Source organism: Tachysurus fulvidraco, chromosome 15 (genome assembly GCF_022655615.1).
Source record: "Tachysurus fulvidraco isolate hzauxx_2018 chromosome 15, HZAU_PFXX_2.0, whole genome shotgun sequence".
Lineage (NCBI taxonomy): Eukaryota > Metazoa > Chordata > Actinopteri > Siluriformes > Bagridae > Tachysurus > Tachysurus fulvidraco.
Window position 1 is genome coordinate 2,663,947 of NC_062532.1, and position 21,628 is coordinate 2,685,574.

The window sequence follows — 21,628 nt, forward strand, 5'->3', positions numbered from 1 at the left end:
TAGATAGATATGGTCATAGACAGACAGACAGACAGACAGACAGACAGACAGACAGACAGACAGATAGATAGATAGATAGATAGATAGATAGATAGATAGATAGATAGATAGATAGATAGATATGGTCATAGACAGACAGACAGACAGACAGACAGACAGACAGACAGATAGATAGATAGATAGATAGATAGATAGATAGATAGATAGATAGATAGATAGATAGATAGATAGATAGATATGGTCATAGACAGACAGACAGACAGACAGACAGACAGACAGACAGACAGATAGATAGATAGATAGATAGATAGATAGATAGATAGATAGATAGATATGGTCATAGACAGACAGACAGACAGACAGACAGACAGACAGACAGACAGACAGACAGACAGACAGACAGACAGACAGACAGACAGACAGACAGACAGACAGACAGACAGACAGACAGATAGATAGATAGATAGATAGATAGATAGATAGATAGATAGTGCAAGTGGAAGTCTCTGGTCTCTGGGTCATCCATATGAGTTCCAGTCACAGGAAAGTACATGTCCAGCATGAGTGTTTTTTTTATACAGTGTATATATATATAGTATTTAGGCACATACCATAATTCCCCTAGTATTTTAGATGCTTAGCTCCAACCTCAACACCTTGGCCTAGCACTTGTTCAGAATGCTTTTTAGATGTGCTGCATGTGCCTGATCGCTGCTCCTCCTCTCAGAGACGGACAAGGCAGCGTTACGTCGAGTCGCTCTAAGCAGCTGTAGATGAATGAGAGGTCGCTATCCCTACATTACACCTCAGGATTTAGTAGCCTTTATCTCCGTGCTTGCAATTAACCCTCATCGTGGCGGCAACAAGCCCCGGTCCAATAAAATGAGTCCTCACAAATGTTCTAATTTCTCTCAGTCACCCCTGTGTGCTCAGAGCCATTACTCAGCGAGCAGCAAAGCATCTGGATCTACTTCATCAAAACCTGGAGAGGACACGGCTATATCTGAGGTGTGGGAATTAAATGCTAGCTGTTTGAGTTAAAATGACCACCTTTTACATGAAGCGGCACATTACTAAAGTTTTATGTACGCATGGCTCAATTTCTTTAAGTAAGAGATTTTTACGTTTTCAATTATAAAGATACGCCTCCACTTGTCTATTCATCGGTCCTAAAGAAGTGCTTGACCTACAAGTCTTGGCAGTGGAGGCAGGACCCATTGATGCCAGAGGTTTCATTTCCAATTACGTGTCCAGGGATATCTTTAAGATCTAGTACATACATGTACGTATGTATGCTTACATATGTCTCTCTAATATATATAGATTTATATGTGTGTTGGAACTCACTAAAGTACAACGTTCTTCACTTTCTAGATCTAAACCTAACCCCTACACACACCCACACTGACTCACGTAATAAACAAAAAGGCCTTTGTAGCTCTCAGCACTCACACTGATGTAGGATGAGGACTTGTGCTGAGAACCGTAAAGATAAGTGAGAACAAGGAAAGAGAGATTGGAAGGAATGTACAGAGAGAGAGAGTGAGAGAGAGAGAGAGAGAGAGAGAGAGAGAGAGAGAGAGAGAGAGAGAGTGAGGGAGAGAGAGGGAGAGAGTGAGAGAGAGGGAGAGAGTGAGAGAGAGTGTGAGAGAGAGAGAGAGAGAGAGGGAGAGAGAGTGTGAGAGAGAGAGTGAGGGAGAGAGAGTGAGAGAGAGAAAGAGAGAGAGAGAGAGAGAGAGAGAGTGTGTGAGAGAGAGAGCGATACAAGCATGGCTGCATTTCCATGGCTTTCTTCAGTATTAGCAGCAGCTTGTGACAGATGGAGAGCGATTACAGCTGTGATCAATACACACACACACACACACACACACACACACACACACACACACACACACACACACACACACACACACACACACGCACGCACGCACACACACCCACGCACACACCCACACGCACACACACCGCAGGCCACAGCAGCTGGGTCCGGCCTTCCTCATCCAAACCCTGCTCTTTGCAGTAATGCCACATTTCAATTATAACTCCATTTATAACTTTCTAGTTGAGGAAGAGAAGCTGCAAAAAATCTGTTTTTCCGTTTTGACGATTTTCTTCGTGGTCTTGTAGCAAAATAACACATATATAATTAATAACGAGATTTTTTTGTTTTATTAGAGTAAACGTTTTTCTGAATTAATCTTAATTTTAAATTTGTATCATAACACAGGACCCTTAATAGTGATCCGATAGTGATCCAGTGTTCTGACGGTAATCCAATAGTGACCTAATAGTGATCCGATAGTGATCCAGTGTTCTGACAGTAATCCAATAGTGATCTGATAGTGATCCGATAGTGATCCAGTGTTCTGACAGTAATCCCATAGTGATCTGATAGTGATCCAATAGTGATCCAGTGTTCTGACAGTAATCCCATAGTGATCCGATAGTGATCTGATAGTGAACCAATGTTCTGACAATAATCCAATAGTGATCTGATAGTGATCCGATAGTAATCATATAGTGACCAAGCACTGATTTGTTAGTTACAGATCTGACACTGTTTAGATGGTGATCTGTACTGATATGATCAAGTGATCGAGTCCCGATATGATGGATTCAATACTGATCCAGTCGTGATCTGAAAATATCGAATACTGATATGTTAGCGATCCAAAACAAACTCAACACTGATAAAATAGTGTCCCAATACTGATTCAATAGTGGTCCAGTTCTGATCATGTGTTTACTCACACGATATTGGTCTGATGCTGATCTGATAGTGATACTACACTAATCTGTTACTCGTCCAGATTAGTAACCAAGTGCTGATCTGAGAAAGAACTTATATCCAATACAAAAAGTCTGGCTACTTATCTGATAGTGATCCAAGAGCGATCCGTTACTGACCTGTTAGCAATTTAATACTAACTCCATTTATGAGTCTTTTCTAAAACGTATCTGATCCACATTAAATAGTGATATGAGCCGATCACATTACGCTACTTATCCAATCTACTGCCATCTTCTTCATAACTGTGCTTAGTTTCTCTAAGGTTTAGTTTCCCAGTCACTACACAGTGGTGTAATGATTCCCAATCCAACCCAAATCTCACCCAGAAGTATTTCCTAAAACAGCAATCTAGCTTCCTAGACACGATGTCACATGACAAAGCAGGCCACAGTCATGTTACACACGGCGGCCCAAAGTGAAAAACAACATACACGCCGTGTCTCGGTATCCAGATGCCCGAGTGATGATGTTTCTAAATTAAGGGCACGATACAGCAATTGTCCCAATGACACAATGTGATGTACCGGGTAAGTGACATATTGTGCAGATAATACTCGACAATAAGAGCTCAGGCAAACTGCCTCGAGTCACCTGCGCTGGATGTAATTGCCTGCTGCTTCATATGTGCTTTGTGCAGATGTCATTAGAAAGCAGGTGGTGGAGATAAGCAGCTTCGCTCGGTCATGTGCTGGTATTAAACGTGAACCAAACCTCCTTACGCACTACAGAAATAGACATCCTGATCAAGCTGCTTGGGTTGCTGAGCTCCCACTTCATATATGACTTGCTAAAAACTCAGGTTCAGAGTTATGACTGCAATTTGTATGGCAAATGTCTGTTATTGTTGAAAGATGTTGACGAAATTGAATACATGAATCTTTTATGAAGTTATTAAGCCAGAACCTTTAAATAATGTACAGCGTTTCTAAAAGTGCTAAAGATAGATAGATAGATAGATAGATAGATAGATAGATAGATAGATAGATAGATAGATAGATAGATAGATAGATAGATAGATAGATAGATAGATTTTTTATTAGTTTTTCATCACATTTTAGCTCAATATACCCTGCCAGCCAAACGTTTCTGAGCTCCTAGACTTTCTTCTCTATTATTATTGTTTTTTTTTGTTATAGATTAATTGCTCTTATTTCAATGGACCAAGCAAAATTATACAGAATGGCATTTAACCCTGGTATGGTGTTGAGGTCTTATGGGACACATACATTCATAAACATCAATAGTTTTGAAAAACTTTGCTTCCTTGTAAATTTGTTGTTTTTTTCCCACTCATAACTCGATTAAATTGTATTTTTATTTATTTTTTTTCTCTTACATTTTATTAAAAAACAACAAAAAACGAGTAGCACTTTATTTAAAAATGTGATGTAATAAAGGTAAAGGTCAAATATTAACCATATATGCTGTTTATATTGCTTCTAATTGGGATGAAGTAAACATCTGTAGAGTATTTTAACATAAAATTTTTGATTGTGTTGAATTAAAAACCCAAAAATGCAGCAGGTCAAACAGACCCACGGACACCGGCTGAGTAACAAATATACGAACACCACACAAGGGTTACACGTGGATAGTAAGTGGCTGTTAAATGTATTAACTGCTCATTCTCCAATCCTAATGAGATCCTCTATGAGACAACTCAAACGCAGCTCGAGCACTGACTACATCATATAAATACTATGAAATGTTTACTATTAAAATAATGATGTAATGACTAATGTGACTAATAATAAAGATTTTGGCATTTTCTTATTAAATCTAAATTGTTACAGTAAAATATAGTGATCGCTAACATTTCTTTATATACTTAGAGCTATATTTGTATCACTGCTAGTAGAAATGGTTTGCAAAGTGAAACCGAAATGCACTGAGGTGATAAAAAAGTGATCGTGATTCTCTAAGATTTCTACCCATATAAATCCCACAGGATGTCCCACTGTGTCCTAAACCACATCAGCACATCTGTGTGACATCACTGAAGAAATAGATGTGATCGTTTTGGGTGAGATACAGTAGACTGCCATTTCTTTGTTAGTCAGATAAACCTTTTTGCTGAGACCCACCGTAATTTTCCCTGTTCCTCATTATTTGCTTTTCCTCGTTGTCTTTTGACTGCAGACAAACAGAAGTCAAGCACAAGTATACTTCCATGTGTTTGGTAAGGGAGGGGATTATAAAGCCGGGCTCCCCCCCCTCCCAAACCGCACGGCACGGCCGCAATAATCAGCAAAATTCAGTGGAGATTGAGCGCACGTATACGGCGCACAGCCGCCACTGACGTTTAAGCTCCTTTTTAAATCTGAAAGCTGTTATGCAACGGCGTTCTCGTTCTGCTTTTTGCGCAGGCTCAATGACAAACGCTCAGGAGTCTGCAAGCTTTGATAGCTGATCCCCGGAGATGTGGAGATGTGCGGCGCGCATCGGAGAAGAAACGCCGACCTCCTGCTGCAAACTGATAACAAAATAACCAGCTGCTCAAACTCGCCGGGAGTTTTAATGCTGGGATCATCCGAGCCAAGTGAAAGGCAAGACTGCACTCTGCATGCCGCACAGACACGATAAGATAAAAATGAACTGGAATAAAGGCGGAATTGCACACCACCCGAAACATCCAGACAGGACCAAGATAAGACATGTACGCAGGTGTACTTTCCTTCTGGCTGATTTCAGGTCAACGCTACATGTATGCATTAAGCCTACACAGGACCACCCTCATCCTGTATTAGCATCTCTGTGCCACTGCTAACATGCAGTATTTTACAATAGCCACACAGGAAATGATTTGGTGATGCAAATAGAAGCACATTTTTTATTCCATGCCTTTACAAACAAAGAGCAATGAGAGTCAAAATTGAGTTTAAATAAACTTTAATTACAGCCGCAAGGTGAAAACTCCATAGAGGGACTGCTCTCTTAGCCAGTGCTATTGTATCACTCCTCATTCCTATTTACTTAATTAACTGTTTGGTGGGGCCATGCAAAAACCTAGCTCACCACCACCACAAGCTAGCTCACCACCTCCACCTCCAAAAGCTAGCTCACCACCTCCACCTCGACAAGCTAGCTCACCACCTCCACCTCCAAAAGCTAGCTCACCACCTCCACCTCCAAAAGCTAGCTCACCACCTGCACCTCCAAAAGCTAGCTCACCACCTCCAGCTCCAAAAGCTAGCTCACCACCTCCAGCTCCAAAAGCTAGCTCACCACCTGCACCTCCAAAAGCTAGCTCCACACCTGCACCTCCAAAAGCAAGCTCACCACCTCCACCTCCAAAAGCTAGCTCACCACCTGCACCTCCAAAAGCTAGCTCACCACCTGCACCTCCAAAAGCTAGCTCACCACCTGCACCTCCAAAAGCTAGCTCACCACCTGCACCTCCAAAAGCTAGCTCACCACCTCCACCTCCAAAAGCTAGCTCACCACCTCCACCTCCAATGTAAACAATTCCAAAAAATATCTGATATACAAACATTCTATAACCCCACAAGTGGCTCAATGCATGCTACAGAAACCAAAACAGACGCATAAAGATACACTTAAATAGAGAATCGTAATGTTGTCACGCAGATTTATAAGCGTTTAAATTGTCCACTGCTGGTCATACGGACTCGTTCGGCTGTCTCTGACGCCCAATCCTTTCTGAAGATTCCATCTTTGCCTCCTTCCCTCGACTGCTACCAGGGTGATGTGTGAGGGAGCGAGGACAAATTACGCTCACCAAGACCCTGCTAATGAAGTCATCTCCCTCAGCGGCCTATCCGGCCGGCCGGCTTCTTAATTAGCGGCTAATCAAGTCAATACGGTGGCCATGTCCATGAGACAACCCCGCCTCGATCCCGAGGCTAACTCCAGGATAATATTTGCCAAGCCCTTGCCGCTAGCAGAACCTGAGTTAATTACTCCAGCCTGAGAATTCAGCAGCGAACTGTAATCATCGCTGTTGTGTCACCGTGGGTGTTAGCGAGAACATGGTGAGTTAGACGACACTGATGGCGTGCTGACTTTTTGGGTGGCTACAGGAATGATGTCATCCCAGATGTGTACGTATAAACACACACTCAGGAAACACGGCTCAGGAAACATGTGGATCCCCTTTAGGAGTAAATACACAGAAACTGAACGACAACTGTGAACGGTTACAAAAACCTCTAAGAAACAGGCAAAACTTTGGAGGGAAAAATGTCTGGATATCAGCGTATCATATCGGTCGATATCGATAATTAGTGATATTTTTATGACCCATTTAAAATAAGGACCAGGAGAAAAGTATATTACATTTAAACATTTTTATTCTAAACTTAACCTTCCTCTGATCAGAATCCCCTCAGTTATTAAGACAGAAATGTCAACAACCAGGAAAACTCAAATAATTAAAATGTAAACATGAGTCTAAAGTCACAACGAACACTTAACTATTATCTCTTAACATTTAAAGTGCAAAATGAAAAACTGCCATACTGGTGCGCTGACTTTTCCTCTTTTATTTACAATTTCTTCGCTCGCTGCGGCTCATTTCTTGCTTATCGGTCACCGGTTACTGAAGAGGACCAAAAGTGATACTGTTACGTGATTGGCTGTTAGCATGTCACTCCCTACGTTGCTAGGTTACCAGAGAGTGAGTACCTTTGTTAATGCAACCAAACTTGCTTCCCAACCTCTGTTTTCTTTTGACGAAGAATAAAAAATATCAAACGTTTTATCGAACACATTTTTATTGATATCGATCACGTGTCTGTCGCGATACATATCGTTATCGTTTTATCGCCCAGCCCAATCTCCCAGTGAAACCATGACAATTAGCAGTAAACTTAAGACAGGACCATAGTTTACAAACCACCAAAGATTTGTGCATCATAAGGTGAAAAATACTTATCTGTGAGAATGCAGCAGAATTTTTAGGTGTTTTTTTCTCTGTTTAAATGTCAATTTTTTTTAGAGCCATATGCAAATATATATATATATATATATATATATATATATATATATATATATATATATATATATATATATATAATAAGTGGGTTCTCCACAGGAGGTCTGCTTATTTAGTGCCATGTGATTGCTATGTGATTATGACACATTTATTGATGACTCTACAACAGGTGGCACATTATGTGATCAGCACGTTGAAGAAGCATTTGGTAAGCAACACTAAATTTTAAAGAAATAAGTTTAAAGTGCACTAAAAACACTCAGTGAGCATCACAATTCTACTCCTGCTATCATCTGCACCAATCTTAATTGGAGCTTAAAGCATTTCAGAAGGAGAATGAGAAACTCAAACACTGTCACTGTGAGGGTGGAAATAGAAAAGCCACTACTGCCCCCAGGCAGGACTTAGGAGAACTACACATGCAAATATCCACGTATACGTACTTACCTTAAAACTTAACTAGCAAGTCGTTAGAAATATCAACATGATTTATGCCAATTATTAAAAAACAGATAAAAAAAGGGTTAATTAGATGAAAACAAAGAACTAGCTCATGTAATTAAGCTTTCGCATAACACGCAATACTTCGGAATTAAATTCACTTTAGCATGAGTTCAATTCTTTAAAAAGCAGCTGTAAGTGTTTTGTAGCTGTAGTTTAAAGTTTATACGTCTCATTATTCCACGGCTAACTCGCATAATAAATGAATACATTTTCTCTAGAAAGCCACTTTTCCACTTATTTTCTGAGCAATTTTGTAATCAAATAGATTTCACATCTTATACAAATGATCTCAAAGCTGAAGTAGTTGGAGTTATGGGATCTTTGTTGGAGACATTTGGGGTTAAAATGCCAGGTTCTTGAATAAGAGTTTTAATACAAATGTAGGGTTTGGTTTTCTATAAGATGTCTCGAGGGACCTTTAGTGCTTAGAGCTCTAATGATGCTTCTGGTCCCTGTATCTTGTCCTCAAATTACCTTCTTAATCTGTCACAATCCTCAACTGCTGTCATACAATGATGAGCTGTGAAAGTTTGCTGAAGTGCTGAAAGCGCTTGTCACTTCTGTGTAATTGTTTATTCGCACGTCTGACATAGAAAACTGAATCACTGCTGCTCATTTAGAGACTCCAACACCCAGAGTATCAGCCAAGCCTCAGACCAGACAGTCTCTCTTTATAAACCTGCAACTGCTAGTCATTCACACCTACCTGCTCTGTTTCTCCATCACTGTGTGTGTGTGTGTGTGTGTGTGTGTGTGTGTGTGTGTGTGTGTGTGTTATTGTCACCTGGGTCATAACCAAAGCAACATTCATAAAAGATGATGCTGATGGTGGTCATGGTGTACATACTGAAGTGAACTGTAGGGTTTCCTGACCTTCTGCTGCCATTGCGCTAATTGACTCATCAGCTGGCGCAGTCACGCTAACGCTATCAATATGGCGCTGTGATTGGTGCTGGCATCGACCCTGCTGTCCTCACCATGCCCTCTGCAAGGCAAAGCAAGCCAAATTCATTTGCATAAACCTTTCCAGGGACTTATTATCATGCACAAACATCTTGGTAATAGCTTAACACTAAATTAAAACAGAGCTAATGGTGTAAAAGTGAATTAAACAGTAAAACGGGTGAGAAACAAAAAATACATTCAGTTGTACGTCTAAAATACAAGACTAGAGAAACTGCTGATTCAAGAACAGCAACAAATTTTGAAGAGAAAAGTTAAATCTATCATCAAAAAAGGTGACTTGGATTATAAATGCAGAAAGAAATCATTAATCCACTGACACTCATGAGGCTAATATGATGAAATGATGAATTTCCGTTGGTAATGACGAGTCCATGAGGAACTGCCTTAGAGCCTGGAACCCTCCTGTTTTTAGCACTTGTAGATTTTAAGCTGTTTAGAACTCTTTGGTCATGAGTTTAGATCAAATTAATAGCAATTTAAATACCATAACAAATTCTCCATTTTCCTACCTCATGTTTTTTTAATTAAAGTGTTCCACTGTGCAGGTTTACCAGTTAAAGAGCTTTACTGTATAATCGGACAAGGAAAACACATATAGCAGAATTTTAACGTTTTATTCGACTCGTTTCAATCAGTTGACATAATCAGTGAAATAGCTCAGTGGTAGACCGGTTTTAACTGGATCGCAGTGTGGTAGACCGGTTTTAACTGGATTGCAGTGTGGAAAACTGGTTTTATAAGGATTGCAGTGTGTAAAACCGGTTTTAACTGGATCACAGAGTGGTAGACCGGTTTTAACTGGATCGCAGTGTGTCAGACCGGTTTTAACTGGATCGCAGAGTGGTAAACATGAAAAACTCTCACTGCGTGCATTTTATTATCTTATATATGTTTATTATCTTATATATGTTTATTTCTATCATGTATCACTGAAATAATCACTTTTAACTTGACATTATTAAGTAAAACCACTTAACTGGTTAATGACATTTCTACAAAAATGCAAAATATCTGCTTTAATTTATTGTAAAATAATAATATCATGGTGTTAAATCTCAGCTCGTTCTCACTGTAGTATTTACACAACAAACATATTAACACTTTAGATTTATTATTATTATATATATACACTTAATAAGCTGATATTTAATTTAATGTCACTTAGCATAAAGAATGATCATTTTCCTACCTCTGGTTATGTGTTATTTATTAAACTTGAAGCAGTTGTCGGTGTAAAAGAAACAATAAACACGACACGTTTTAGCTCACTGCTAGCTTCAGGTGTCAGTTTTTACCTCAGGGGACTGCTCTGATCTGAGGTGTGTCGGATCACTGAGTCGACTCTTTTAGGTGAACGTCGAGTGCCGACATAGCGTTTTGTTTTTTTTCGCGTGCGCGCGCCAGTGTAAATGCTAACATGTATTAAAGTGTGTGTGTGTGTGTGTGTGTGTGTGTGTGTGTGTGTGTGTGTGTGTGTGTGTGTGTGTGTGTGTGTGTGTGTGTGTGTGTGTGTGTGTGTGTGTGTGTGTGTGTGTGGGTCATTTTTGCCAATGTAAATGCTAACATGTATTAAAGTGGTTGTGTAAGCGTGTGTGTGTAAAGGTAATTTGTGCTAACATGTATTAAAGTGGTTGTGTAAATGTGTGTGTTTGTGTGTGTAAAGGTCATTTGTACCAGTGTAAATGCTAACATATTAAAGTGATTTTGTGTGTGTGTGTGTGTGTGTGTAAAGGTCATTTGTGCCAGTGTAAATGCTAACATATTAAAGTGATTTTGTGTGTGTGTGTGTGTGTGTGTAAAGGTCATTTGTGCCAGTGTAAATGCTAACATATTAAAGTGATTTTGTGTGTATGTGTGTGTGTAAAGGTCATTTGTGCCAGTGTAAATGCTAACGTATTAAAGTGGTTGTGTGTATTTACCTGTGCTGTTCTGGCAGAGACCAACACCAGGTAAACAACACAAACAACAGTTACATTTACGCTGATCAGTTTGCAAACGGATGTATTTTCACTAACGAGGAAAGAGAAATAGAAGAAGAGAAGCACAGATGAACTGCATGATTAATGAAATGATTGTTAAAACAAAGGGCTTTAGCAGTTTTGTAGATGCTGTTGTTGTCTTGCTAGTTTTGACTCTTAATCATTAACAACATCCACACAGGTCAGGCACAGATAAGATGTTTCATCTGATGCATTTCGATCACAGTTGCACAGAGTGATTAATGGCGAGGGGTCTACAGAATACTGATGAGGTTTCAGCAAGAAACTGTTCACACTTGCCTCGAATCTGAACAGATTGATGGCAGCCAACATCTGTAAGTGAAAACCTTCCTATTTGATAGAAAATATGTCAAAAATATTGATTTAAAAATTAACATTTTCTAAGTAGCCCTATAGGAAAGTACTCCAGGTTTGTGTAGCGTGACTGGTTAAAGCAGAGGGGATATTAGCTTAATAAAAAAAAAAGCATGAGGTTTGATTAATGATCTAATTAGAAACACTAAATGATAACAGACGTGTTTTGAACTCGACTGTTCGCTGCACCAGAAGCTTTTGGTGTTGAAAAGATGGCAACTCAACTTCACCCTCACAAGCAGGGCTAAACGAACCAGAAATACACACCAGGGTTAGGTTTTACTAAGCAAACCTATAATAGACTCACTAACTTCTATATTTTCTGGTCACCACGACACGGAGACTGTTGATGAGGCAGGTTGCACGTCGCTATCCGGTCCCACTCGACTCGTTCAGAACCAGAGCAGTGAGATCACTCAGACCAGAGCCGAACATGATGAAAAACCTCTCAGACGCTGTTGTAGACAGAACATCCTCCATCTATCATTAAAGCTATGAGGAGTTTCTGTGTGCTCGGTTATTGCTCGATTAAAGCTGAGCCACCAACTCGTCCACCCGAGTATATTTTTAACCGTTGTACTTAAATAGTGTAACGTGATACACAGACTTAGTGCTCTGCGTATTTATTGCATCAATTTATTTACATTTTGTTCTCCGGGTTCCTCCCCGGTCCAAAGACATGCATGGTAGGTTGATTGTCCGTAGTGTGTGAGTGAATGAGAGTGTGTGTGCCCTGCGATGGGTTGGCCCTCCGTCCAGGGTGTATCCTGCCTCGATGCCCGATGACGCCTGAGATAGGCACAGGCTCTCCGTGACCCGAGAAGTTCGGATAAGCGGTAGAAGATGAATGAATGACTGACTGAATGAATGAATGAATAACAGAACAGTGTACAAATGCAGAGAAGCTCGATGTATCTTCAATGTGGCTGAAAAGTAAAGAGTATACTGATGTGATTTTTTAAAAATAGCGATTTCCTAAAACGGCTTTCGCTTTAGCTTTGGTGAAGCCTATAATTTTTTTCTTTTTAATTACTGGTCGACTAGTAAAAGCTAGTAGTTGTACAGCCACTACAAGATACAAACCCAGTGCCAAAGATGTAATAAATATACAGTCCACTATCCTATATTCCAGATCTGACCAGAGGAGGTGGTTCAGGAGGTGCCTCTGAGTGTGAGGTTATGACGTAATGCGCCATCAGCTTTCCTATGAAAACCCAGTCACACAGAGCCGCAGTGCCAATGAACCCAAAACCCAAATGCAGAAAACCATCAAAATAAGCACTTAGCCAGCAGGGGCAATGGCCCGGGTCTGATTACTGTCTTCTTCAGCTGACATTACGTCTCTCATATTCTCGATAGAAAAGTTATCATAGTGTAACGCCGCCAGGCAAACACAGTGGCTGGATTTAATGCACACCGCTATTGTGCTACATTACAAGTCAGTGACTTTCTCCAAACAGTCCCATCATCATTTACCACCATGTTCAGCCCTACAGAAATGCAGCATGCATCAATATTCTGTTGCAGATTTCTGGGCCGTAATGTGTTTTTTTTTTTTTTGCTTCGCTCCTTACGCTGTGAAGAAAGTTTCTCTAAACATTTTTTTCTTATTTCTTCTTATCTTCTTGAGAAAGATTGTGCCTGGAGTGAAAATGATACTTAATCAGCTTAAATTGTTCCAAAAGAACAGATAAAAGGAAATGTCGGATTGTTGAAAGATAAACCTGGCTATCTTTTTTACACAAATGTACATAATTCTGAACAGTTTGGAGCAAACCAAACCTCCAGGCATTACATATACAGTGTATTTGGAAAGTATTATGATATCCTCCTGTGATTTGTTGCGTTAAACTTTATTTTAAATTCATTTTGCTGAAATCTATCAAGGGGGGCACAATGGCTTAGTGGTTAGCACGTTCGCCTCACACCTCCAGGGTTGGGGGTTCGATTCCCGCCTCTGCCTTGTGTGTGTGGAGTTTGCATGTTCTCCCCGTGCCTCGGGGGTTTCCTCCGGGTACTCCGGTTTCCTCCCCCGGTCCAAAGACATGCATGGTTGGTTGATTGGCATCTCTGGAAAATTGTCCGTAGTGTGTGTGTGTGTGTGAGTGAAAGAGTGTGTGTGTGTGCCCTGTGATGGGTTGGCACTCCGTCCAGGGTGTATTCTGCCTCGATGCCCGATGACGCCTGAGATAGGCACAGGCTCCCCGTGACCCGAGAAGTTCAGATAAGCCGTAGAGAATGAATGAATGAATAAGTTCTTTCAGCATCAGTCACTGCTTCCTTTTGGTTGTACAGGTCTTTGAACACCTCTGAACTGACATCTTTAGCTCTAAAAGCTGGGTTCTGACACATCACGATTCGGTGGTTGCACAGATCTCCCGTTAGACCGAACCTTAGGCTCTTTTTCACCGAGCTAATGAGTCAGGCTCTGTGTTATGGCCAGAAAACATCTTAGTGGTTTCAGAATTCTTTCATTTCACCATGATGGAGCTTGCTGTGAGCAATAAAGGCTTTCAAAATAGTTCAGTACTCTTGGGCAGATTCATGTTCTCAGAAATAAAGGCTCCTCAAACGTCGTTTAAATGGTCAAAGATTTGTCTTCGTTTTTTAAAGGGTTGTAATAGGAACTATATCTTTTCCACACCTTTTAATTCAGATCATTAAATCTATTTAAGTTGCTAATTTGTTTAAAAAAATTGATTTCAAACATATTCTAGAGACTTTCAGTGATAGAGTAAATAGGATGCACCTGAGCTGAGTTTAATGTCTGAACGCTCAATGATCGAGACTGTTGTCTTATCACACTTTCATTAGCGGTGGAATGAAAACAAAACCAATCCATTTTAAAGAAGAATCTTAGTGATGGGGTGTGAATACTTTTCACTTGAGTGTACAGGTCTTCCTTTACAGACTGTGTAGCAATATAACTGTATATTACAATACTATATTATTACTATTATGATTATTATTACCACATGACGTAACCTTACACAGATTACAACCAACGTGAGGGTGAAGGTCACCAGCGCCCCCTGCTGACACACGCTGGTAAATACTGTAGAAAAAACATTTCATCTGTGAAGGTTTTCCACTAAATGTTGGCTTGTGACTGTGGGCATTAGTGTTCATTCAGCTACAAGTCCCCAGCTAGTCTAGGGTTGGGGGAAACAAGTAACAGAATAAAAATAGTGTGATGTGTGGAGGCAGCAAGGTTCAATTCCCAACCCCAGGGCTTTTAACAAAAAGACCAAAACTCAATAATCAAAAACAAAGTTCTTTTATTTTCCAAATGCAGGAGGATTAAGGCTTCAAGAGGGGGCAAAGCCAAAATAAAAAGCTGCTAACTATTAGAAATAAACTACAAACAAAACTTACAATAAACTCCATAACTAGCTTAAACAAGAGAATACAGCACCCACCTCTCTACAAATCCGTAACAACAAACTTAACAGGTCAAGACATAAAAGTAGGTACAAAAGAGTTAACTTACAAATAAAATGGGTTCTCTTACAATAGGCAAGCTGTACAACAAGATGGTTAACACCATAACACTTTAGAAAAAATTCAATCAACCAAATATACAACAATACTTTTTAGGGTTGATGAAGAGCCACCTCACAACACGGCCTACACACACTTGGCTGTGCAATGGTGCAGCTTAAATCTCCACAGCTTCCTCTCCTTCTCCAATCACATCAGCTCACCAGTCATTGGGGTCAGGTGGTACCTATTACTTCCTGATCACGAGAAGTAGAGAGAGGAAACAGGAAGAATGGGAAAAAACACAAAAAACATACGTCCTTGGACGTAACAAGCAGACTCTGGTGTTGGGATGTTGAGTCAGGGCTCTGTGCAGGACACTTGAGTTCCTCACACCAACCTTCACCTCCACACCATGTCTTCATGGAGCTGCTTTGTGCACAGGGACATTGTCCTGATGGAGCAGGGTTTGGACTCTAAAACTAACATTTAACAATATTATTATTATTATTATTATATCAAACTCATTCATCCATCAGTCACAAAGTTTCATTATGAGTTACTTTATGCTGTGTATTTAAAAACATGCTTTAAAGAGTTTAACTGACAAACATTTATATATTTGTCTGATTTATATAAACTCTTCCCTCATAAACAGTGATTATAGTGACGAGGTTTGCTGAGGACTGAGTCAGTCACGTTCAGGTGTGATGTCATTTCATCTGAATGAGTGGATCACACACAGTGAGTGTGTGAAATACTACATTTGCTCTCCACAGAACCTCAGGTGAACCTCAGTGTGTAATTAGCTTTAAAGCATCTACTGAGGGACAGAGAGAGAGAGAGAGAGAGAGAGAGAGAGAGGAGGAAACAGATCTCAGATCAGTTCATCAGTATTCTTGTTGTGAGGAATACAATGACTCCATGGTCTGAGCTCAGTAAAGCTGTCTTGTGTGTTTATGCAAAACCACAGTCTACTTGTCATGTCCTTAACAGATGCTTTAATAAAGAATCCTCAGATCAGAGTGAAACCCGACTGTCCACACACACACACACACACACACACACACACACACACACACACACACACACACGGGTTTAAAAGGTACACAACAGTTTAGCCTCAAGTGACTCACTTCCAGCTGGTCTTGTTTTTTTTAATGAACTTTAAATGCACCTTAAAGTGTTTTACATCATATTTTAATTTCTTAATATTTTTTTTTACATTGTGTTTAAAATGTAAACTGTTTAACATGTCCTTCATCTCCTTTTGTATATTTCTATTTTCATTTCAATACATTTTAATCTGTCCTATTGGAAACATTATATACCAAGTTTTACATCACCTCATCAAACACCATCACAACCAGTATAATCACAACTATTAAACCAGTAACCCACACGGGGACCCAATTCTAATCTGTTAACCCATTAACAACTAACAGATGAAGGGATGATGGATCATTACAGGAACCCGAACTAGAGCTGCAGCTTTTTCTCCCCCGCTGTCCTTCAACCCATAAGCAAATTATAGAAGTCGCCGTATTAAATGTACCAATTAAAATATGCTGAAGACGTCAAGGAACAAAGAAATAATCATTTAGATCATTTAGGCCAAGACGTGTTTGATATTTTATAATAACATGTTAATTCAGTGTGTAATGAGTGAGTGAGGGAGGAGGTTCTCTTCTCATCTTCAGTACTAAGAAAGGAGAAATGAGTAGCACCAGAACCTCCTCTAAGCTCTAAAAATATCAGAACCTCAACTACACAAAGAACCACAAAAGAACTTCCTGAGTGGATTTTTTTTTAAATCATACAAAATTCTCTTCATTAAGTTCAAAAATAATAATAATAATAATAATAATAATAATAATAATAAATACAGACAAGCATGAGATCCACTGAAAATGGCTTTTTATTGGTTGGTGCTTTTACACAATTTAGAAAAAGAAGCCTAAGATTTTGCCTCCTGTGTGTTTTCGTCTGGCCTCTTCATGGTCCATGATGCCAGCGGAGGTCGTCAACACAATGAACCTGCAGGAGAAAAAAAAAAACAAAATTAGTGGAAAATTACAGTCAAATATTTTAGTGCTTGTAGACATGAAAAATAAAAGGTGAAATGATGGAGAAAAAAAGAAAAGAAAAAGGCAACGTTCCAGAAAAACGGGCGAGGTCGTGACGCTGTTGCTTTTAACTCTGCGCCGAAAGTCGGTAAAAATCAAAAGCAAGTGATTTTAGCAGGCAATGAAAAGCACTTAACAGAAAATGAAGAAACAAACTGCTGCAAATCAGCGCCGATTGAATCGATAACCCTGAAAGTAGACGAGAGAATGAAAATGCGGCGAGACGTAATGGTGAACGTGCTCGGAATGTTAAAGCCACCTCACGAGGATATTCGATTAATTTCTAAAGCTGCAGTTTAACAAAAAAAAAGTCAGGCTGAAGAAATAAATTAACATTTAAATTCGAGACGAGTTGCGCGGCGGTAACGTGCGTCTGATCAGACGGTCCGTTCGGTTACAAGGCCCTGACATCAGATGTAGGTTTTATGTTAAACTTCCAACACCTTTTTGTACATAGCTGGAAAAATAAAGTGGCATGAAGCCACGCCTTCAGTCTGACGGTCCATCAGAGAGCGTTCGCTAAAAAAAAAAAAAGACTCGGGAATCCACTTTGTCTCTTAAATCCAAATGAAGAGCAGATCTAATCTGGACAAACCCGTCTGACCAACCGAGACCTGGATTAAACATGCTGCGTGCTCTGGTTTTAGCTCTGAGACATGAGTGAGTCATGAAAACAGCACAGAACACATTTATGGGCTCAGAGACGAGATGAAATGAGAAATCCTCAGTTCTCTACAGTGTTTCTATGAGACAGCAGCTTGTTAATCCTGCAGCAGTACCCGAGTCCTGCACAACACAAACTGTGATGATTTAAAGCCTGCACATCAGCTTGGAGACAGGAACTCGACTGTATGGGGATTCTGCTCATTATCACGGGACTAAAAACCTCAAACACCAAAAATTTAAGATTCAAAAAGCAGAAACTAATATTTGCTTCTGCACATTAAAAAAAGTAAAGAAAAAAATTAAAACATTTCCTGTTCGTCATTAGACATCTTTTGTACTTTTCAGGAAAACGTGAACAGCGATGAAATGTCCCTGGATCGCTTATAGCTCGAATCTGATGTTACTATAGCAACAGTGAGTAGCTAGACGTGTTCGAGTTACAGAATAGAACGGACTTCATGTCTGATACCCGACCCGAGACATCAGTGCAGTGAGTGACATTATGAAGCACTTAAGAATGTTAATAACAGTGTAATTACAGCCCCATGTAGGAACAGCTTCGTGTGTAAGATGGACGTAGGAGAAATTTAAACGTAGGACTCTAATCCAGTGTCTGACCTGTGCAACAGCATTCAAGGTGAGGTTTAACATCAGCATTAAATTTACTCACCCAAACTGTCTGGATGGGAGGAGATTGTTCTGCCACTTCTCCAAATCCTTCAGCTGCACATCAAACCTGGGGCTGATCACACCGCACTGACCAGCGACACAACACAAGCGTCAGATACGAGACGAGAGGAACGACAACAAGATTCCTTAAACACGGCTGAGCCTCAGCTACGTTCAAAAGACAAACTCACCTTGTTCAGCCTGCCTGTGAGGTTCACGACGATTTTGCCGGCTCTGTGATCATCAATGATCTCAAATTCACCGATGTAACCTGGCAGGAGAGAGAGAACATGCTGTCGTTAGCACAAAGAAGCTACACAAAACGTCCCGAGCCATGAAATGAACAACACTGTGGTTCTAAATCCATCACTCAGACCACTAGAATAGATAAAGGACAATCTTGTAGGCAGTAAAGCATCACATATCCCTATTCAGAGGAGATGAAACCAACACAGGGTTCTGGAGTCACTTCCCTCCATCAGATCAGACATGATCATGTGTTTCACCGACCTTCTCTACGTAAATCAGTGTTTCAGTTTCCCCTCCTACAGAAATTACATTCAGTCTTGAAACAAACAAAAAATTGATGCTTCTTGTGTCCTTTGTGATAATTTTGGGGTTTATCCCTAGACTCTTGACTCGCTCCAGACTGCAATCAAACCAGCGTCTCTGCTCCACTCCAGCAACCAGGTTCATAAAAAACAGAACCAGCATAAACCTCGTTCCTCCTGTGGTCATCTCAGGGCCTTTTTACACCTGGTCACTTCGTGTGTTGTCTCTGATCCGATATCTATCTGATTGGTTAAAACTGTCCCATTTACATCAGGCCACATAAACGCGTCTCGGCGAATCGGATATCGATCCGATCTTTCTACTCCCGCCCACAATGCAGATATATTTGACCTCATTTCCGGGGTAATTGTAACAGAACACACTTTGGTGTATGTGGTTTTCAGAATGCGATCAAAAAGAAGAGGAAAAAGCTTGTCACGATGTTTATGCTACAAAAAAAAAAAAAAAAAAAAAACAGCGTTTACTGTTTGCTGCGTTTTCGCTGGCAGCAGCAGCGCGTTTTAAGCCCCGACGAGACGCCTGGGTGAAAGATCACCTGCGAGTGACGTAGTTCCGTTTGGGAGGAGTATAGCGCTGACGTATGTGGCTCGAACAACCACATTCATTTACACCTGTCCAGTTTCATCTGAAACGCGTCCCAGACCTCCTCCTGAAGGGGGTTGTACCATCGGGTTTATATCCATGTCCAAATCGTTTCGGAGGGCATTTAGACATGGTCTTTTTACCCTCGGGTAGATATCGGATCACAGAAAACGCAGGAAGTGACCAGGTGTAAAAAACCCCTTAGTACTGATCAGATGCAAGTGTTTCATCAGCGAGCAAACAAATAGTTATGAAATGAATCCAACCTGAATAGATGTTTCAGATTTTTACATAGAGGTGTCGAGAAGCCATTAAGTCCATTTAATCTAGTTTTATCAGTGCTTTCAGTCTCTAATGAAACCGTCACACGATCTAATATCTCACGGTGCACACGTGATCACTTACGACCCACAGAGTGGTGGTTCTATAACCTGTGCAGTAGAATATTCCAGACAAGTGACTTTTTAAACCTGAGACTCTATAAGGAGGTCCCTGTTCCTCGGTGCGGTCTGAAACGTCAGGGACGCCACAGAGGACACAGACAGTGTACGGTTCCATGGCGAGCGGTAATGTGTGTGGATACAGATATTTTTACCACGACGTGAAGCTGTTAGGTCCTGTAACTGAACAGGTACGTGGTGCCGTGTCAGTGTTCACTCACCGTGCTTCATCATGACCGTGAGGAAGCGCACTATGACTTTGGAGCAGGGTCTGAGGAGAACCTGGCGCTTGCCACGTTTCTCTGCATTGTTGATGCATTTCAGCGCATCGGCGAGGACGTTCATGCGCACCATGATGCCTGCAACACAACACACACATTAAACAGTTAGAAGGTTGGACTTTCTCAGGACGTCACCAACACATTGAAGCTGCACGAATCGGACGTTTCACACACATCAACTCGGTGCCAGTGATTCTGGGGGTCAAACAACTGCCCCAGACCCTCCTACCCCCTGCCCAACAGCCCCAGACTGAACCCCTGTGTTCAGGTGTCACTGCTCCACACCACAGCTGATGGCTCTCATTTATATCCTTTATATTTAACACAAATATTGATGATGAGTAAAATCCGGCTGGTGATGAAGATTAAACGCAACATCACAACTCTTATCGTCGCCTTTATTAAAGCCTTAATACACACTTTTTCTTGCTAACAAGCTAATGCTAACAAGCTAATGCTATTAGCGTTAGCGCTCGAGCTCCTTCTGAATAGATTATAAATATAACAATATAAATTAAACTTTACTTTCCGTCCTGAGGGAAAGTCTCACTCTGTGCTCTCTCACACACACGCCTTCATCATCACCCTCCTCATCCTCACATCCCCACAGAGCAGCTTCACTACAGCACTGTGAGACACTTTACACTAATCGGCTAAAATACGGCTTTATAACACAAACTGTTCACACAGACCGCATCCCCGTGTGTTTATACAGCGCCCCGAGTCACTACACACACCGCACGGCCGCGGATGGCGGCGATATTTAACGGATTTAATGGTGAACTTTAGAGCTTCTTCCTTACCGGTTCTGCAATATGGCGGAAAGAGGGAGGAAGGAGGTGCGCGAGCGCCTTACGGTCACAACACGTCTCGCGAGAAGAAGACAGGAGCAGATATACAGGAACCTACTGCCACCTGCAGGCCTGGATGGTTACTGCAACATAAAGGTCCTATAGTACACAGTACACATAGTTTAACTTAGAACTTATTGTATTTATTATTTTAAAGGTTATTTTGCTCACTTTGCTTTATATATATATATATATATATATATATATATATATATATATATATATATATATATATATTAAAAAAAGTAAATCGGAAATCGATAACACTTTTCTACTTTTCTATTTTATTTTATAGCTCATTATTTCACTTGAAAATATCTGTTGGGAAGATAGTTAACTTTCAAATAAATCTATAAATAAATTACACTGAGCATTCGACGTGATCAGACGT

General features: G+C 40.5%; 1 protein-coding gene and 1 long non-coding RNA gene across 4 annotated transcripts in view; both read right to left on the bottom strand.

Moving 5' to 3' along the window:
• LOC113649191 overlaps positions 1-10,731 on the bottom strand; it is an 85,527-nt gene extending 74,796 nt beyond the window's left edge. For 2 of the 3 annotated variants that reach the window (XR_007137949.1, XR_007137950.1), the window contains exons 1-2: positions 10,405-10,731; positions 9,123-9,234 (exon numbers count right to left, since the gene is read on the bottom strand). This is a non-coding gene — a long non-coding RNA (uncharacterized LOC113649191). The remainder of the gene's footprint in view (positions 1-9,122; positions 9,235-10,404) is intronic. The other variant, XR_007137948.1, reaches the window with a different exon arrangement.
• Positions 10,732-16,949: 6,218 nt separating this feature from the next.
• Positions 16,950-21,336, bottom strand: rps15a (ribosomal protein S15a). The gene is made up of 5 exons (XM_027156881.2): positions 21,190-21,336; positions 20,327-20,464; positions 18,702-18,781; positions 18,512-18,597; positions 16,950-17,086 (listed from the first exon to the last, which is right to left on the bottom strand). Exons 2-5 carry the CDS (start codon positions 20,457-20,459, stop codon positions 16,993-16,995), a joined length of 393 nt encoding a protein of 130 aa, XP_027012682.1. The 5' UTR covers positions 20,460-20,464; positions 21,190-21,336; the 3' UTR covers positions 16,950-16,992.
• Between the last annotated feature and the right edge of the window lie 292 nt (positions 21,337-21,628).

Coding starts and splice junctions, on each gene's coding strand:
- rps15a (XM_027156881.2), bottom strand. CDS start 20,459: ATGGTGCGCATGAACGTCCTCGCCGATGCGCTGAAATGCATCAACAAT. Junction 18,782..20,326: donor CACGGTCATGATGAAGCACG/GTGAGTGAACAC, acceptor CTCTCCTGCCAG/GTTACATCGGTGAATTTGAG. Junction 18,598..18,701: donor TCACAGGCAGGCTGAACAAG/GTGAGTTTGTCT, acceptor GTCGCTGGTCAG/TGCGGTGTGATCAGCCCCAG.